Here is an 18,976-nt window from a genome sequence, read left to right as displayed (position 1 = left end):
ATGATCAATTGTAGTACTTTGTTTAGTAATAAAAAGGTCAGTGAATTAGGATCTGAAGAAAAAGCTCTTTCTTCATGGATCACACTGGGATTTTAAACTATTGCATGCCTTTTACAAAAGTAAAATTTACATCAGTAAATTTTAGTGCCTTTTACATCAGTAGAGACACATTCCACTAGAAAATCATCAGAAATTTGCTTAAGGAATTTACTAATTATCAGTATTCTAAATAGATATTGCAGTGATCACTTCTCTTGAAAATTTCCAAAAAATTTTGTCTTAACAAAAGCATAGACTTTGGATTATTTGTAGCTATTTTACAGATGATGACTGGCATGCATAATTTTATTCTTATCACTTTTTGAATTGTGCATTGCAACTCACAGATGTAATTTTCTCATACTTTAAAAGAATGTTACATTTAAAGTGAGATTTCCTATACCAGACTTAACCACAAAGTGATTTCCTTTTAAAAATCATTTATGTCTTTGAATACACAAGAATTTTTACTTTCAACTGTGAATAATAAAGTATCCTTGTTATTCTAAAGCTCTTTTTCACAGAAATCTAGTTTCAACAAATATCATATGTGAGAGCAATTTAAAATTCCACACATATTTTCTGTTGAGTACTCTTTATGAGTACTCTTTATAAGTACTCAACAGAAAATTTGTGTAATTGTAAATTACATTTAAAATTTTCCATATTTGCGATAACTAAAAAAAACCCTCCGAATGATGAAGTTATACTAATATAAACTATGTTTTTTCTTGAATCATGAGCACAGTAAATCAATTATCACCTAATATGAGTTAAGAAGAAACTTTCTATACTATCAAAGGATTTCAGTAAGGTATACTGGTCCTCCTGAAGAACATATGTATGACCACATGAATAAATTTTGATATTTATGATATTATGTTTAGTTGTCTATTGCTACACACAGAAATCTGCAAGATATATAATTGATTTTAATACAAAATTTAAAGCATTCTAAAGTTGCTGAAATCCTTCCTTACTAGAACTTTAAATCCAATTATTTATCTAAAGGAATAGGGCTCATACACAGTTAGTTTTTTTTAGTTTAGATTTTTTTTGTTTTCTGAGAAGAAGCCAGAAGTGTAACCCCTGAAATATGGAGAACAAGCTAACCAATATGTGGAGCAATAATCAGCAAATCAGTAATCAACAGACTGTGGAAACTTTCTTATCCTCCTAAAAGACTGATGAATAAAATGAGAAAAACTATTTTTCTAAATAGCACAGAAAATCCATCTTTTACTCTTCCATTTAATAAAGAATGTCCTCTGATTCTGGATTGCTAATATCTTAAAAATGTAATAAAGATACTTCATTGTGATGTTTTACAGAGATGAAGGGTGTTGACATGCCACCATTTATGTAAATGTTCAAGCAAATTGAAGACAACATCTGATCTAACATGCTGAGGAACAGCAAGGTTTAAACATGCATTTAAAAAAAAAAAAAAAAAATAGATATCTCATTTTCTCCCTGGAAAATTATCTCCTCAAAACTGCATATTCTAAAATACAAAAATATATTTTTAATTTTTAATTGATAAATTTGAAAATGTAATGTCCTGACTAAGAAATTTGCCTAAATTTTTGCATTTTAAAAAAATCATAAAAATGCCACTGTCATATCAAAAAAAAATGAAAACAGTCTTATTGTTGTTGTTGTTTAGAATGTCTCAGGGGCATTTCAGGGACATTTCATTGAAATTTATTAAAAGATCCACAAAGGCGTCCAAACGGATGCAGAATTTCTGAAAACCTGTACCCACACATATTTCTTGGTCAGTCCAGATGATCTTTGCTACTGTTTTTATCCAGATTTTTTTTCTGCTAATGATGAAATCTCTGAATGATCTCTCAACATCAATTTGTATGAAAGGTGAACTTTCCCATCAGGATCTCCAAGACACTTCAAAGGACCACAATATTGATATAAAACTGCTGATGTTTATTGGTTCAATATTTATCTTCACCACTCCACTCAACAGTTTAGTTGCATTCAACATAATGCTTCAGATGTTTTTATACTTCTCTCATAAAGGCTTTAGGACTATGTTACTTCAAGCTAATCTTTCAAGACATTTCCATCAATTTGAATGAAAGAGAAGAGATGAAGGGTGGGAGAATATTAAGTGTTGACCAACTTCACTTCATACCTGCTTACATCATGCCATATTCTCTTTATCATTATGTAATGGGAACTTGTTGGATATAGCTCTTCAATATGCATGTCCTAAAGTAATAACATATTTCTTTCATATATCTGCCCTGTGTACAAACAAGATTAAATCATAAATCTAATAGAGTAAAACTGGTATTTTTTTTATCATATCTTCAAATTAATAAAAACTCTATTCAAACCAGGATGTTTCTACTACTTAATACTAAATTTGTATTCCTCCATCTAATTAAAGCTGTAAATGAAGTTTACCAAACTGCCACACACTTTTCCTTAGTGATGTTTGCTCTACTGTTCTGACAAGAGACAAATACAGTGAAATGTACAGTGAAAAGTTCAGGTTACTGTAGTAAAGTGTCATGAAAGTCTAGGAACATATGCCTCTTGAATTAGAGAGATTCTCTCTGATTTGATCTAAGGGAAGAAAATTAAACAGTGTAATGTACAGTAATTCTCAGACACACAGACATATAAACACACACCTCAAAACACTCTCCTCCTAAAGGGAGAACTGAGAATAAGGGAAATAATCTGTAGCAAATTTACCTGCAAAAAATGCTATTAAGAGGATGATGATACAATTGTTGTTGTATGGTTTCTCAGTAGAAATAACTGGAAAAGTTCATGTAGAAGCTCTTGGCCTCCCCTCTCTCTCTCTCTCTCTCAAAAAAAAAAAAAAAATAAAAAAAAAAAGTAAAAAAAGTGATAAAATGATAATTATATAAGGCCCTTTCCTATTCCCATTTCTATGAAGCAGATTGCATGGCTCACACATTCTTCAGTGACAGATTATAGTCATCAGGAAAGTGAAAGAGACTTGTGATTTCACTAGGTTGATGTGGGACAGCACACGTAGCAGCACACTTCTACAGACTTTCTCATGGTTAAATTTTACATATGAACACAATTTCATCCAAACTTAAGTGCACTTTAGAAACAATGAGCGGAAAAGAGATACTTCTAGGGCATAATCCCTCTGACCTATTTTAAATGTCCACAGTAAATGTCCACTTTACTGTGAACTCACTTACTCTGGAACTACCTACATAATTCCACTGACTACAAAGAGAGCCTGAACTGTTCTATACAATGTGAATATCCATACTGTAGACATCTAATTTGTTTCAGATTAGTTCCTTATTTTTTGTATCTCTTGGAGTGATACTTATCAACAAGTAATATTTGAGAATTTGGTTTCTAAGTTACTTTTTCTCCCTTTTAGGCAATTCATAGATCTAAATATATTATGGATCCTAATGCAAGAGTGAAGTAATAAATTACTAAGTATAGACAAGATGATTTTTAGGCAGGATAAGTGATAGAACTATAATTTGCATTTTGATTACTTTTCCTAGAAGAACATGAAATGAAGAAGCAAGACTGATGCATTCTCTGCAAAGTACATGTGAGCTGTACAACTTGATGCAGAGAACCAAGGAACAAACTGAAATTGAGGGCAGAGCCATGACATCTCTAGCCATATGACTCTAACATCCTGAGGTGTTAAGTGATGGCTGCTGAATTAGGATAGAATCCATTTCAACTGCAGTCTTTTTTTTTTTTTTTTTTTTTTTTTTTTTTCCTAAAGAAGTGATGAGGTACCCATTGGCTTTATGAATAAGATGAATATCTGGATGATTAAGTAGATGCAAACTTCTGAAGTGCTAAAGTTGGTGGGATGAACTCTCTTCTGGAAAGAACACATTGGAAAATTTGTTAAGAAGTGAAGATCCTCATCCAACAAACCATTTAAGCAATTGAATGACTATAAGCATGTGCATAGTCTTCAGTGACATTCATAAGCAGATTGCTGAATCAGGACTTTAGGCCAAAATAAAAATGTCTAATACATGTACTAATGTACAATATCCATTAATACTTAATAAGTGTTGCTCCTTATATTAGAAGAGTACTATTATAAGAGCAGATACATCAAATTCACCCACATCTTTATCTTAAATTATCTGAAAAATAATTGTGTTTTTTTTTTAATTCTACTAAACAAAGAACATGTGCAAACATCAATTTATATAGTCACATTAACTTCACAGCATTTTAAGCAAAATGTTTAAAAATATATGCATTTAAGTATCACAGCTTTTTAGTAAAGCGTATTTGTTTTCAAAAAGAGCTTTAAAATAAATATTTAAATTTCAGGACATTTTAAGAAGGCATCAGTCCAGTAATTAATGTCTATTGTTTCCAATTCATATTAAACTCTGGCCTTCAATGCAGATTTCTGAAGGTTTAATTTGTAAGAGTTTCTTCTGATTAGCTAAGGTATCACTCTTGAATACAATATAAATATTGTGTGATTAAGATGTGTAATTGAAATGTCTAACTTAGAGGCAGATGCTGGTCTGTGTGACCTTTTGTAACAGAAGGGTTCTTTTATCACTTGAGCTTTTGGTTTCATATTTCTCATCTGCTCTTTTCTGCCAGCTTAACTGAAAATATAAATCAAAATTTAATTAGACTACATATGCTGTTTAGGAAAAAGTTCTTGGAAAAGTCATGATTCATATAGGCTTTGATATTTCCAGATAAATAAGAACAAATGTGGTTTTAATTGTTTTAAATTACTTTCAGTCATGCTCTTTCTCAAATAAAAGAAGTTGAATACAGCTCTCTGATCAAAAAAAAAAAAAAAAAAAAAAAACTGATAACAACCGTACAGTCTATATTTAATTATTAAACCCTTTACCGATATGTGTGCTTTTCAACTAAGTAGTAGTTAAACTCAGCTATTTTCTATCATATTACTGATACCAATATCAAGACCTCAAATTAGAAGTTATTAAATGATATTTAATTCCTGCAGGGAAAAAATAAAATAAGTAAAATTAAAAAAAAAAAAAAAATGCTGTGCATACATGGTGAGCACTTAGGACATGAAAAAAATGTTTACTTTTTAGAAATGCTGATATAAAAAAAAAGTTAGTATATATTTTACTTTTCTCTTTTGGTATTCTAGTAGGATAACAAGGTTATTTTATGTTATTTCAACTACAATGTTCTTACATGAATTAAATCTTGCAGTATTTTAATTGGCACTAAGGTAGACCACATTTTAAACACATTCAAATGTCACTGAATTAAATAAAGCTGTGTCAGAAAATTATAACTGATATTTTGTTCAAATACTATCAATATAAATAAACATTTCTGAAAATAAAGCCTTGGCTTCAGATACTGTGCACGAAGACATAAGTTCTATTTCTAAATAAATAAATAAATAAATAAGTGAAGCTCTGTACATTTATATGTCCTACTTAGTTATTTGACCCACTTGTTAATCAGAAGTAACCAGAATTTTCTTTTATTCCAGACAGTGATTGCCTACTGTTTTAAGAATAAGAACTTGATCACTTCCCCTGATAGATAGCTGACAAGTCATTATGAGGAACCCTGTCTTCCAACATCAGGTCAATACAGTTCTTTATTAATTATTTGAATATAAAAATGATATTCTGGAAACCTGTATTAAGGTAATACTTATTGCCAAGAATGATTTCTGTAAACATAACCATTGCTTTTAAATGTGCAAAAGCAACATTTTATAATCTTAAAAATAAATAATTAAATTTAAAGCAGGAAAACAGATATGTAGATTCAGATTCTCCATTAATTCATTATGTTAGTGATTCAATAGAAGCTGAAGAAAGTTATTTATGTCACCTGGTTGGATATGTAATACTTTCACATATCTATCTTACTTATATTTATTGTTTTGTCATTATTGATGTGTGATTATCAAGACAAGAAAAAATACATAAAGACATCAGACTTCAGTAATATTTGTACAGAATAAGTGGATGGATTTACTGTGAGACAACACTGATATCCAGAACTTGTAAACAACATACAAAATCTACTGACATCCTAACAATATAAAATTCGTGTGGGTGTTCATTGATACTATTAAAAACACTGATTTTCAAAATATTCAAAAATTTAAAATTCTCAGCATTTTCTGTAAAATTTTCAAAAAATCCAATGCACCTCAATAAGGAATTTAATAGCAAGATCTTGGTTATAGAAAGGCATTTTAAATGAGTAAGTATACCTATATATTAAAACAAAAAACAAAACTCACCATACAAAATAGCCAAATATGAACTGATAACCCAAATATCTCCTGACTGCAAATAAATATCTGCAATCAAAATGCTTTATTTAAAATACTCTTCAGAGACTAGAAGATGTAGTGGAACACAGATTATTTTAAAAGTGAAGTTTTTCTTCTGGTTTCAGGCAAATGAATGAAAATATAGACTTGAAGCTTTAGGCACAATACATCAAAAGTATTTTCATATGCACTGTTTTCTATAAGCAAGAGCACTTTCTTTAATGGCGTAACTTCCTGGACTCTACTTTGAGAACTGATGGTGTTGAAGGTGGGGGGAGATGGGGAAGGGGGAAGTAATACCCAATTACAAGTTTCAGGTTGACTGATATCCAGTGTAAATGTTATTGATTTTGTCATCAGCTATAACTAGTCAACTGGATGAAAAGCTCTGTTCTTCTGTGAATGAAGCATCCCTCCCAGAATACTAACGATCCCTTAAATATAAATATATTATTTAGCAAGCCTTTTATTGTACTAAGCCAGTGCTTACATACATGATAATGGAGTAAAGACAATATTTTTTGAATTTTATTTAATAGAAAATAAAAAGCAGCTCACCATATAAACCAATCAAATGGTGTGTACCTAAAACACGTAGTTATATGTTAAGCTATTTTCTAGCCATACGTTAAATGCTAATTCTTAAACTAGAAAGTATCTAGATGTCCAATGCTCAAAAAATCAGTATTTAGGTACACAAAAAGAAGCTATTTCCTCATGGAGGGTAGTAAGTGTAATAGGTATAAAGCACCAAAAAGTCCAGCAAAGCATTGCAATTCCCATTCTATTGCACACAAGCTACACAGCACAAGTTTCTGGTTTCACCTGCACACCCTTCAGATTAGATCACGCATGAGCACATCAATAATACCCGTGGCTATCACACCGCTCGACCTGTCAGACGCTCAGCTTCGCCACCGACCAGAGCGAACCAAAAGTCTCCTTGGGACCCAGGAGAGCCAAAAGCCAGGGAGCACGTGGAACAGAGACCGGCTCCTCCGCAGCGTGCTGGGCTCCGACAAGACTCGCTGCCCGTGCAGCACCTCGGACAGCAGCCTCCCTGGGAGGTTCAGACAGCACCGCGCAGCACCGCGCACCGAGCGCGCCCCCCGCCGCGCCCAGCGCCCCTGCCTGCGCTGCCCAGCACCTTCTCCCACGAGAGCACAAACCACTGAGTTGCAAACACGTGCTTTTCGTAAACTCACATATACATATAAACATACATTTAATTTTTTTTCCTGCTGGAAAATATCTTATTTTAAACACAGACTTGTTGGCCAAATTCTCAAAACAACTTGCAGTAATGTCCCTTGACCGGTCTGCCATTCAGAACTGAAGAACTGGCATTGGCGTTGCATTAGCTTAGTTTGTTTATATAGTTCATGCAACCATTTTAATTTCAGTAACTTCTTCCCCATCATTAGAAAATTAATTCTCCTTTTCAGTCCCTGAAGGGGAATTAACAGAATAATGTACATTTGCTATTGTGTGTATTTTCAACTCCTTTTGCATCTTCATATACTGTGACCAAATGCACACTTTATGGTAAAGTTCAGTCAAACTGAAGCAATACCAAAAAAAAAAAAAAAAAAAAAAAAAAAAAAAAATCGATTTAAGCCCGTAGATGTTGATCATTTGGCAGCACAGACCAGTAGGTCAATTTCTAGGTTAAGGAGTTACCAAAATGGCAAAGATGCCCTCACAGCAGTAGACAGCTATTTATATTTGACATGCTTTTTATTTATCCAATTTATGCTTTTTACTTATGTGATTCACTCACTCTGGAAATATGAAATATTTACATTATCTGTAACTGAGTGCATAAAATCCTTGTGATGAGTGTGAGCGTGCACTGCTTATACCCTAGAAACAGCGGTGTCAAAATTACTGGTGAACCACTTTTGTCAGGTTTAACTAGGAGGAAAAAAAAAAAAAAAAAAAAAAAAAACACTTCCCCACTTTATCCAATGAGATAACAGGATATTTCAGCTTCTTGGAGAGATAAGGGGCAAAGATATGTGTAAAATACAGTAACTTACTGGGGAATGGTATGATTTACGGATGTGTTGTTCCCATTGAATTATTTCAGAAGGCCCTGCTGAAGTTACAAAGCACTGACATACTGCTAGGCCTTCTGTTCAGTGTGGTAATTTGTATGCACTGTTATGTTCCACTGCTAAAGCCGGATTTGGTTCAGATTGGTTAATGCAGTGCTACAGTAGTCACGTTAATCCAGTTCAGGGCAGAAACCATTCACCTGGCCTGGCCCTTGGTAAATACGCAAAGACGTATGCAATTAGTTATTTTAGGTGCCAAAAAGTGCTGTCTTTTCTGACCTTTCCTGTCTTGAGAGCTAGGCCAACTAATCTTGTGCAAAAGTAGAGAGAAGACAACAACTACAAAGAGCCAAAGTGGGACCCTGCCGTCTAGCAAAGGAAAACCAAAACCTCTTTGGATCTCTCCGAACAGTCACCGGTGGCACCAAAGACAACAGCCAAGACCCAGCGAAACGCCATCACCACCACTTCCCAGCCAAGATCCACCGCACTGCCCGCTTCCATCCACCCTCGTCCTCCAGCTCCACACATTTTGTCCGAACAACCGGAGCCGGGATCCCGCTTCCGCAGCCGCCGGCCCGCGCCCCCTCCTCCGGGCACAACCGCAGAGCTCCCTCCCCCCCTCCCCCCCCCCCCCCCCCCGGCCGACCCCCGACCCCTCCCCGCCCCTCGCCAGCCTGGCCCCGGTCCCATTCGGCCCCGGCCCCGGCCCCGGGGCCCGCGGGCAGGTCAGAGCCGTCCCGGCCCCGCTCATTGGCATGCAGCCCCCGTCGCTGCCCGCCATCAAGCCGCATCCCAGCCCGCTGGAAGCCGGCAGCCGAGCCGGAGCCAATCGCATATTCATGAGGAGGGGGAAATCCAGCTCTGCACTCCCAGAGGGCCAAGGCTCACTTTTTTTACTTTTTTTTTTTTTTTTTTTTTTTTTTTGTGCTAACCTTCTCCCTCCGCCTGCCTCCCTCCCGGCAGCGCTCGCCCGGGGTCTCCCCGCCGATGCGCGCAGCACCCGCAGCCCGGCGCCAGGCGCGCAGCCCGGAGCAGCCAAAACACGGAGTGCGGCAGGCACAACAGGCGCGGATGGCACGCCAAGCCCGCTGGCCAGGGACAGGAAACACAGCAGGGTCTCCTACCTTACAATCCTCAGGACACGATTTCACCGAGTACTCATCCGACTGTAAATATTTCTGGAGCATAATCTCAAACTCTTCGTATTTCTCCTGAGCGTGCTGGTCGTAGCGCTGGTAAGCCTGGACGCACTGGCTGCAGGAGCCGCCCCCCCTCAGCACCACATCCAGACTGCAGTTCAAAGTGTCCGGATTGGACAACCCGGCGAACAACTCCCAAAGTGTGTAGGAATTACAAAAGGAAAGGTAAAAATCCGTCAGGTCCCAGCCGGGCGCCGGGCTCTGCCCCGCGCCCCGCGGCCGCCCCGGCCCCCCCCGCCGCCTGCAAACGGCCTCCGCGTCCCCCACGCTGAAGCACTGCCCGGACGAGGAGCTCGGGGGGGGGCAAGTCTCGAGGGGGCCGGCGGTGGAGTTCCCCAGGAAAGCAGCCTTGCCGTGCCGGTGCTCGGTGCCGTTGGCGTGGCCGCTGCCGCCGCCGCCGCCGCTGGGGGAGGGCGGGAGGGAGGGCGAGGGGGGGGTGAGGAGCCGGGGCGCAGGGGGCGCCGGCTCCCCCATGGCCGCCAGAAGCTCCGGCTCGGCGGGCTCCGGCTTGTCGGGCGGCGGCTGCTCCTTCTCTCCGGTCCCCGTGAATTTGGCCTCGGCGCAGAACCACAAGTGATCAGAGAGCAGGACCGTGAAAAACAAGAGCGATGCCAGGGACAGTCGCCATTTCTGAGCCCTCTCTGAATCCGTGAAGGGTTTCTCGTTCTCCCGGGGTGCGAAGCAGATTTTTAAGCCGTCATCGTACTGCCGACTGCACATCCAAGTACCCCTTCCTCTGAGATATCGTTGGCTGTCGCCGGCGGCTCTGCCTTGGTCTCAGCACACGAAGCAGTCCCAGTCCATCCAACGCGGAGTACCGTGGAGAAGATAAGAGCAATAACGCAGAGAGAGGAGGAGGGAGAGGAGATGGTGGTGGTAGTGGTGATAGTTGGCGGTGGCGGGGCTGCGCGGCTGGTCCTTTCCCCCTCTCACCCGGGCATGGTCAGATCGCAGCTCCCCATCTCCCTCCTGAGAACAGCCCGCTGCCCCTGGACAGCTGCATTCCGCGTCCCCCGCTGCCGACGGACGGCTCTAGGAGGGCTGCTCGCCTCCTCTTCCTCACTGCCGCCGCCGCTGCTCTTCGTCCTCAGCCCCGAGCCGCGGCACAGATGCCTGCACCGCTGTCTCCGTCTCCTCTTTCTCCTCTCCCCCCTCCGCTCTAACTGGAGAGACGCTGCTGCAGGGCTCCCGGAGCGCTGCTGAGGATGCTGAAGAGGAGGAGGAGGAAGAGGAAGAGGAGGAGGAGGCTGCCGGGGCCGCCGCCGCTGCTGGTGACAATGGGCTGCGGCTGCCGCCGCTGTTGCCGCCGGGCGCGGTGTCCCCGGGCGCACGGGGCGGAACTGCCTGGCTGGGGGCCCCCGATGGCCACAGGCATCTTGGGCCCCTGGGCTAAGTTGCCGCCATCTTCGTCCTGGAGAAACACTTTTTTGGGGGGAGCTCTGCCTTTTGCGTCATCTCCTCCCGCGCCGAGATCTCTCTATCCTGGCGCATTGGCAGCAGCAGCAACTCTGCCTCCTCCTGCTTGAGGAGAAGGAGGAGTAGGAGGTGGGAGAGGCACTGGGGACCACATGGCCCCTCCAAAGGGCCTCCTCGGTGCAACTCTTTCCACTTGTCTCCCTGCTTTCCCTCACCGAAGAACCACTCTCCAGCCCTCTCTCCTTCAGGGTCTCCTTCCCTTTGCGGCCCCAAAACACTGTGTCCGCAGAGGGTGGCGGCCAGAGAGCTCTGTTGCCGTGTCTATCCTTGTCACAGCAAATCTCAAATGGCATCTGAAACTACAGGTCCTGTATCCCAGCAGGTTTTGGCCCCACAGTAAAATGCCTGAAAACAGTTGCCTGCCTTTCAGTCAGTGAGCTGGAAAGCAAATTGCCCATAAGCCCCAAGCTGTTCTCCCTAAAGAAGTTGTGCAAAACCCTGGTCCAGTGCTCTTCAGCTGGGTAAATGCTGCCAGTCTTTGTGTTTTGCCTTTTAGATGTCACTGCCTGGAGAGAGAGATAGAGACAGCAGAGTTAGCTATCCTACTAGGCTGATGAAAGCCAGATCACTTATAATCTCCAGTCAGACCCACTACCTTCTGTACCATACCAACAGGATCTCTTGCTTAAATAAATGTACTGTTTGGTCACTCCTAAATTGCCTTCATCTTGATTGCTGATGCATCTTAATGTAATAGCAACAGATGTACTTGGATCCTTCACAAGACAAAAGAAACTGCCAGCTAGAAGCTGAAAATTATCAGATGAAGACCTCTACCAGCTTGGAGTTAGTTACAAGGTCTTATTCTCAAGACATCAGGTATGCTTCCAGTCATAACACAACCAAGGTGTATATTTTTATTTCTCCGTTGGATTGGAGAAAGGTTTAGAAACCATGCCTAATCTTATTGCAGAAGTTTTCTCCATCCTGGGAGGAAGGACCATTTAGAACTAGTAATGGCCCTTAATGAAGAAGGTGCATGCTTTACCCCATTATTTAGTTAAAGAAAGCTTTATTCCTTAACAAACATGGTCATGGTCTACAAACTGATATCATTTCTGATAGTTGAGGGTTCTCTAATTCTGTGGGATTAAATCTGAAACTAAACTATATCAGAGGAGGAAAAAGCTTGTACCTTTTCTGACTGCAGCTGTCATTAACTGAGGGGGGAGTTTACCAAGGAATGTGTTGGAATTTCCATCACTTTGAGCAATAAAACAAGGCTGGATATCTTTCAAAAGGAAATGATATACCTCAAACAGAAAAGGCAAACCCAAGGGAGGAATAGCTGAGAGGTTCTATGCCCTGTGTTATGCTGGAGGTCAAGGCACATTATCATAATGGTCTCATCTGGCCTTAAAAGATCTGTGAGTCAAATTCTACACTGAGAAGAAGTCATCTATGGATTTTATTTTGATAGGCTATTTAAAGATGCAGAAATAAGTGCTAATATTATAAGAAAAAATTCTACAGTACTCAATCAGAATGCTGTTTGCAATTATCAGTCAATCAGCCCACACCATCTGCTAATGCTACATTATTAATTTTGGTCTTGGAGCTTTGATTCCAATGATTCGACATACTGGGCCCTGTAGTGTATCTGCATTTTTGCAATGCTTTCCGTTCTGGGAGATGACCGTGACTGAGCTTTTAATCATAACAATATAACTTCCCTAACATGTAGTGTCATTTATTTAATCGTATCTTAATTCTTTGTTTGTGTATGCATTTTGCAATGGAAGGGTGGGACTAAAACAGGTAAACAGGCCAAAAACAAACAAACAAACAACAAAAAAGCAACAGGTTTTGATATCAGGAAATCTGAGATTTTCAGAATGTGCTGTATTAAGATATGTGGCACTGGGATAATTATTATCTATTTAGCATTCAAACAGGGTGAAGGAAGTCAGTTTTGGAGTCCTCACCTGGCAAAAAGGTTTTACTTATTTATATATTTATTCTGGATATTGTTTTCCTGTAGTCCTGTAGGGAGAATGAGAAAGTAATAGTCATTTTTGCCATCCACAGGGAAATTAGAAATGTTCTTTATCTTCATGGTGGAATTTTTAGAACTGGTAATAGAAAATGCTGATATCGAGACTTCATACAAAACTTAATATAAGAATGAATTCATAATTCATTCCTGTTTACACTGAATTGAAGTTTACGCTTCAATTCATGAATTAATTCCTGTTTACACTGGACTAGGATTAAACTAAATAAACTCACAGTCAGTCTGCTAGGATTTTTAAGATAAATTGGGCTTCTCTGAAAAATCCATTTTCATGACAGACAATATTTTCACACATTTCCCAACTTTTGTGTGGAAAAATAGAGTGAGAGTTCTTTTTCGGCACCTAGCGATAAACCATAATGAGGAGACATTCAGTATTCTGTAAATGTGTGCATCCTTGCTCTTCCAGTTGCAGTTTTCTGTAACAGAGGATGTGTCATGCAGAACTGTTGTTTCGTCTGTTATGTTTCCCCCAAAGCCCCATTCCCTCTCCACCTAGCTCAGTGAGTAACTTACGGTGTTAGTTGCAGCAGCTGGTTCCTGATGGATTTGAACAGATGCAGTTCAGTTCTCTGGTGCCCCTTAGTGTTAGGTCTTGGAGCTCAAGGGAACAAAATAAGGCTATAAAACAATATCTGAAATTCAAGGAGATAATTGCATGTGGAAGGGGAAAGAATCTGAAGTATATACTGTAGCTGCAAAACTCCTTTAACATTGTTATATTAGAAATCTTCCCTAAAAAAAAAAAAAAAAAAAAAAAAAAAAAAATTTTTTTTTTTTTTTTAAAACTAGGTTAATTCATTACATGAATGTGAAGACAAGGGACAAACTTTCCTCAAAAATAGGGTGTCCCTGTGTTCATCATTCATCCTGAATAACTCTAGTGGCACAAAGTACTGGCATCACTTGGAAATGACAGTTTTTTATTGGGAATGTTTATTATTCATGTTCCAAAGTTTGGCAAGTGTAGAGAATTCATGGAAGTCCATCTCCTGTGCTGGCAGGTCACCAGGTGTTCCACAGACCTGTCTCGCTAAAATAGTGCCACTTAGTGCTGTCATACCATGCTTCAGTTTATACATCAGAACTAGTGTTCTTTAGTTCTTTGGCACATAACATGTAAGATAATAGATAATTGATTGACCACTGAGGACAAAGCCTGACAGAATGATCATGCATGATATTTAAGGAACTTGAAGCAATTGCTTAACCTAAATGTCACGTGTTTTCTTCATGAAAGTATTTTAGCTTAACAATCATAAATAATTCTTGACAAAATATGTTAATGGCTAATAAAAACTCAACAGAATAGAAGGCTCTAATATTTCAAATTAAATGTTCTTAACATTTTGCCTAACCTCACATGTATAGTAATCCACAATTTTCTGCATTAGTCTCTTGATTTTCTTTGATTTTTTTTTCATACAAAGTTGTGAGGGCTGGCGAAGTGTAAATCAGTCTTTCAAATGCTTTGTAACAAGCTTTAAAGCAGTGTCTTGCTTTTGTAATGTATTGTGATTGTATTGTTTATGTAGGAAAAATGTGTTTTCTAATTGCCAAACGCTTCCTTGTGCAAAATCTTGCAGAAAGCCATTTTTAAAATAGTAGATTTTGTTTTAGTTTTGAGTTGATTAGTTCTACTGGCAGGAGCAACTGTTGCAGCAATTATCAATACAAACTCAGTTAAACCCTTGCATTAGAGTGTCATCAAGCACTTTTGATATCAAGCAGAAATTATCAGTCTCTTTCCCAGTTCCTCTTACTTTTTCTTTTTCTTTTTTTTTCTTTTTTTTTTTTTTGGCAAAATAAGAGGCCAACCATGTGTTTCAACATTCTCAAAGTTGTATCATTTTTGTTTTATTTTGACTTCTACCATCACGAGTAGTTGTTATTTTATCCATTGTGTGTGAAGAGAGTTGTAGATTTAATTATCTGCATCTACTTACTAATAAGAACAATATCCATGCTAGTTGTAAGATGCAAGCAACATTGATGAATTTATTTTATTCTTCATCATGTTCATGAAGTTTTACTTTCCCATTCAGTATTTTTTGGAAATCTGAATTATTGTGAGAAAGCTCCAGTCATTGGGGCCTGATTGTCCAAAGTAGTGGGAAATTTATATTAATGTTAGTAGACACCGAAACTACTAATTCCTGTTCATGCAGCTCTAATTCTTGCACTTCCCTTTATTTCTGCTTTCCACGTTTAGTTTTGTCTCTTGGCTTGAATTTTTTAAACTTTTCTCACAGAATTAAAGAATTAAATATCAGACAGTAAAAGTATGTCAGACTGGAGTTTAAAAGGCTACACAGTACAAATTTGGATGATGTTAATGTTGTTAAGTTGATTGAATTATCTTGCAGATGTTTGCTTTGTATCCTATGAGACTTCTTGCTAGAGAATGAGAACATGTTTTTGTTTGTTGACTTTTTCAGCCATGGAACAGTGAACAGATAATATGGAATCTAGAAGTCCAGTATTTTCACTCCAAAAATTGTAGGTCATCTTTATTATGACATCTTTAGACTAAGAGATCAGTCATACTATGACATCCAGCTGGTATGTTTGGGCATGAGCTGAAATGAGCAGAGGCTATTCTTCATTAACTGAAGCCATCAAAAAAGTGAAGTATAACTTTTGCACATGACTGCAGCAGGAAGAAGATAATATAAATGTCTCGCTCAAATTAGTCTATGCCTATTAGAGTAAGGGCTGATCCAAAGCATGCTGAGATCAGAGGAAAGATTGCAATACATTTTTAAATCAGGCTTTCAGAAAGGAAATAGACAGAAGAATAAAGATCCCCCTTTATGGGGATGGAAGAAAAAGGATTGAGAGAACCCCCAAAAGGTAGATTACAGCTTTTAAAATATTCTTACATTCTTTCCTTCTTTTATTAATTTTATAAATTTGCTGTCTTCTAACAAATGTTATAGCCTGATTATGTCTTTACAGACACTAAAGATATTTTTTTCTCTTTTCAGCTTGGTCACCATATAGATAGCCCAGATATTCCTTGTGTTAAAATGAGCATCATATCAAGGAGATAATATCTGTGGTTTTTTGTTTGTTTGTTTTGTTTTGTTTTGTTTTGTTTTACTCAGAAATACTCTTTTGTAACCTTTTCCTTAAATAAAATAAGAAATGTGAGCACTAGATAGAAAGTCTTAAGTTTTGGTTGATCAGCCTAATAGCCTTATTTTCACTCTCTCACCATCACTCTTTTTAAAAATAAATAAATAAATAAATAAATAAATAAAAGGTTTTTTTTTACTCTTTAATACATAATCTGATTGAAGCATACTATTATAGAATATTTTTGATCATTTTTGATCAACTTAAGTTACAATGCCTAAATTAGAAAACCAGGCAGGTTTTCATTGTGATGTACTGATATAGCGATGTTTCTAGCCCTGTTTCCATCTATGTCTGTGGCATGAAGAATGTGGAAAAGGGAGAAAGATTAATTTAGAAAGAATGTGTGTTACTAAATAGACTTCTCCTTCCTTATTATCCCACATTTTATTCCACTGTCCAGGAAAATATGCCATCCCCCCCCAAAAAAACTCTTTTCAGACTAATCATATGAAAGTTTGGGAATAGCTTTCCATTTTGAGTTGTCATGTCTGCAGTGTGAGTTTAAGATGCATATTATTGCATGGGCATGCAGGAGAGAGGTCTATCAGATTCTGCCCTGAAGTTGCTATATTTCTTTTGACCGATAGAAATACTTCTACTTCTAAAACATATGTAAATATGCATAATACTGTTATGGACCTTGACCATAGTTTGAATAATTCTCATTGTGGAATATATACTCAAATATGTAAACCATTTTCAGGAACCTTTCATCTAACCTGGCTTTAGTTATCTAGACTGGTCAAAGCTTTTCCTTTCAGCACCTTGCTAATAAAAAGACACAGATACCCCAAAAGCACAAATTATTTCACCTTAAACCATGTCTAAAACAAGTATACTTGCGTGGCATATCGTTCTCTGCCATCTCTTTCCATGAGAAAGAAATGGAAGAAATCTATGGAAATCTTCTATCTATGGAAATCTTGTACTATGGAAGAAATCCTCCTGATTAACTTTAAATTGTTGCCTAATTGTTGCCTAATTGTTGTCTTAGATCCCTATAAATTAGACAATAATTTTAGGTTAATCAGACAAATTCCTGTCTTTGTGTCCTACAAAAGATTCTTCTTAGGAAAAAAATAAAAAATAAAAATAAAAAAGCAAGCTGTGAATAAGTGTGGAAGTACGTATTTGAGGCTTTTATTTTTATTTATTATTTTTTTTCTTACAACTTCCATACAACTTTATTCAGTTGTTTACTAGAAAAGCAGATTGAATGACCTACACATAGATATTACTTATTTTTTGACCCAGGATGTATCCTTTTCCACACAACTGTAATATCCTGCCTTCTGCCAAGTGGCTACAATGCCATCTTGCCAGTGAGCGAGAGAGTATTTATGTATTTATTTTTTATCTGTGCCTCCCTGCCTTCCAGGGTATTCCTGTGAAGAAAGCATGTGACTCAAGTTGTACTGATGACTCAAGCTCTTGTGGTCTTCTTGGAGTCGTCCCACAATCAATTTAATCTGTCTGACCTGAAGGCAAATGTCTCCTTTTGTCTGTGACAACACCAACAGTCCTCTAAACACTTTGACTTTGGTTGCATATGTGTTGCAACATACTCAGAGGACTGAGTGCAGATTGACAGTAAAGAGCTCCTGAGATTTTATTCTACTTCCACTCTTTAGATGGGGAATGGTTCTGGAAAACCATTCACTCACTTTTCATCAGCATCTCTATTTATAAACAGGGGAGGCTGGGAGAATTAGCTAATGTATGCAAAGTGCTGTTTTAAATAATAAAAACAATGAATTAACCTCTTGAAGGGCAACTATATAGATCGGCATATTGTGTTATTTCTTCTCATTTAGCTCCTAAGAACTGGATATTTATTATTATTTCAAATCAGGTTGCTCTTCCTTTCTAAATGGCTTATATGCCTCTGTGAAGAAAGGATCTCATTAAGATCATTCTAAATCTTAGAATAAATGAACAGTATTACTTTTCTAATTTTCCAGTAAAATGCATTATATGATATTTGGAGATATATTACATTTTCATTACATTACATTGCTGGGAAAGAAGAGCTTATTTTCATGCTTTTTACTAGGGGGATGTCAGAGAAAGAGAAAGCAAATGCAATCATAGTGGCTCTTTTAGTGTCCTAATTAGCTTCACTGGATCTTAAATTTAACTCTTGCACTCTGTTGAAGTTCATTTTTCTTCTCTTTCATTTCATATTATTCACTTTTTGCTTCTGGAGACAGTCCCTGATGGCTGGCTGTGGCTGTGTAGGACTCATTTCCTCCCATAGCACTAAAGCAAATACAGCTTTCAGCCTGTTACCTAGCATATTCAGAGTCTTCCTAGGGGTAAGCAGACAGACTCTGCATCTAAGTGCCACTATTATGGCTATAATTTTCTTGAAGCCGCAAATATAGCTGGCCCACGGCCAGTGGAAGTGCACTGTGTGTTGCTGAGGTGATAGTGTCCTCTCACAGTTCAGAGACCATCATTTCATCATTTCATACAGTGTTGACTGGCTCAACTTCAGATGGACTTTGTGAAACATTGAGAGAGAACACTTCAGAGGGGCAATCATCTTCAGCTTCTTTCCAGTATTTCTCTAAAATAATAATAATAATAATAATATATATATAGTGCAATTTCATCATGTCATTATTTTTTTACTTTCTTCATAATTACTCACAGGAGAAAAGTCCTTGAAAGCCTGAACTGTACACCAGAATCCCTTTTAGTACACAAAGAAAGATGCAAAATGAAGGGGGAGCCACTGCTG

The 18,976-nt window shown here is 38.2% G+C and overlaps 1 protein-coding gene across 1 annotated transcript in view; it reads right to left on the bottom strand.

Moving 5' to 3' along the window:
* The window catches only part of FAM155A (family with sequence similarity 155 member A), a 515,407-nt gene extending 504,302 nt beyond the window's left edge, over positions 1 to 11,105 (bottom strand). The window contains exon 1 of the mRNA XM_035318370.1: positions 9,528 to 11,105. Within this exon, the coding sequence (XP_035174261.1) occupies positions 9,528 to 10,322 (795 nt within the window). The 5' untranslated portion in view covers positions 10,323 to 11,105. The remainder of the gene's footprint in view (positions 1 to 9,527) is intronic.
* Positions 11,106 to 18,976: the final 7,871 nt, after the last annotated feature.

This window comes from Oxyura jamaicensis, chromosome 1 (genome assembly GCF_011077185.1).
Source record: "Oxyura jamaicensis isolate SHBP4307 breed ruddy duck chromosome 1, BPBGC_Ojam_1.0, whole genome shotgun sequence".
Lineage (NCBI taxonomy): Eukaryota > Metazoa > Chordata > Aves > Anseriformes > Anatidae > Oxyura > Oxyura jamaicensis.
This window is presented reverse-complemented; position numbering and strand designations above follow the sequence as displayed.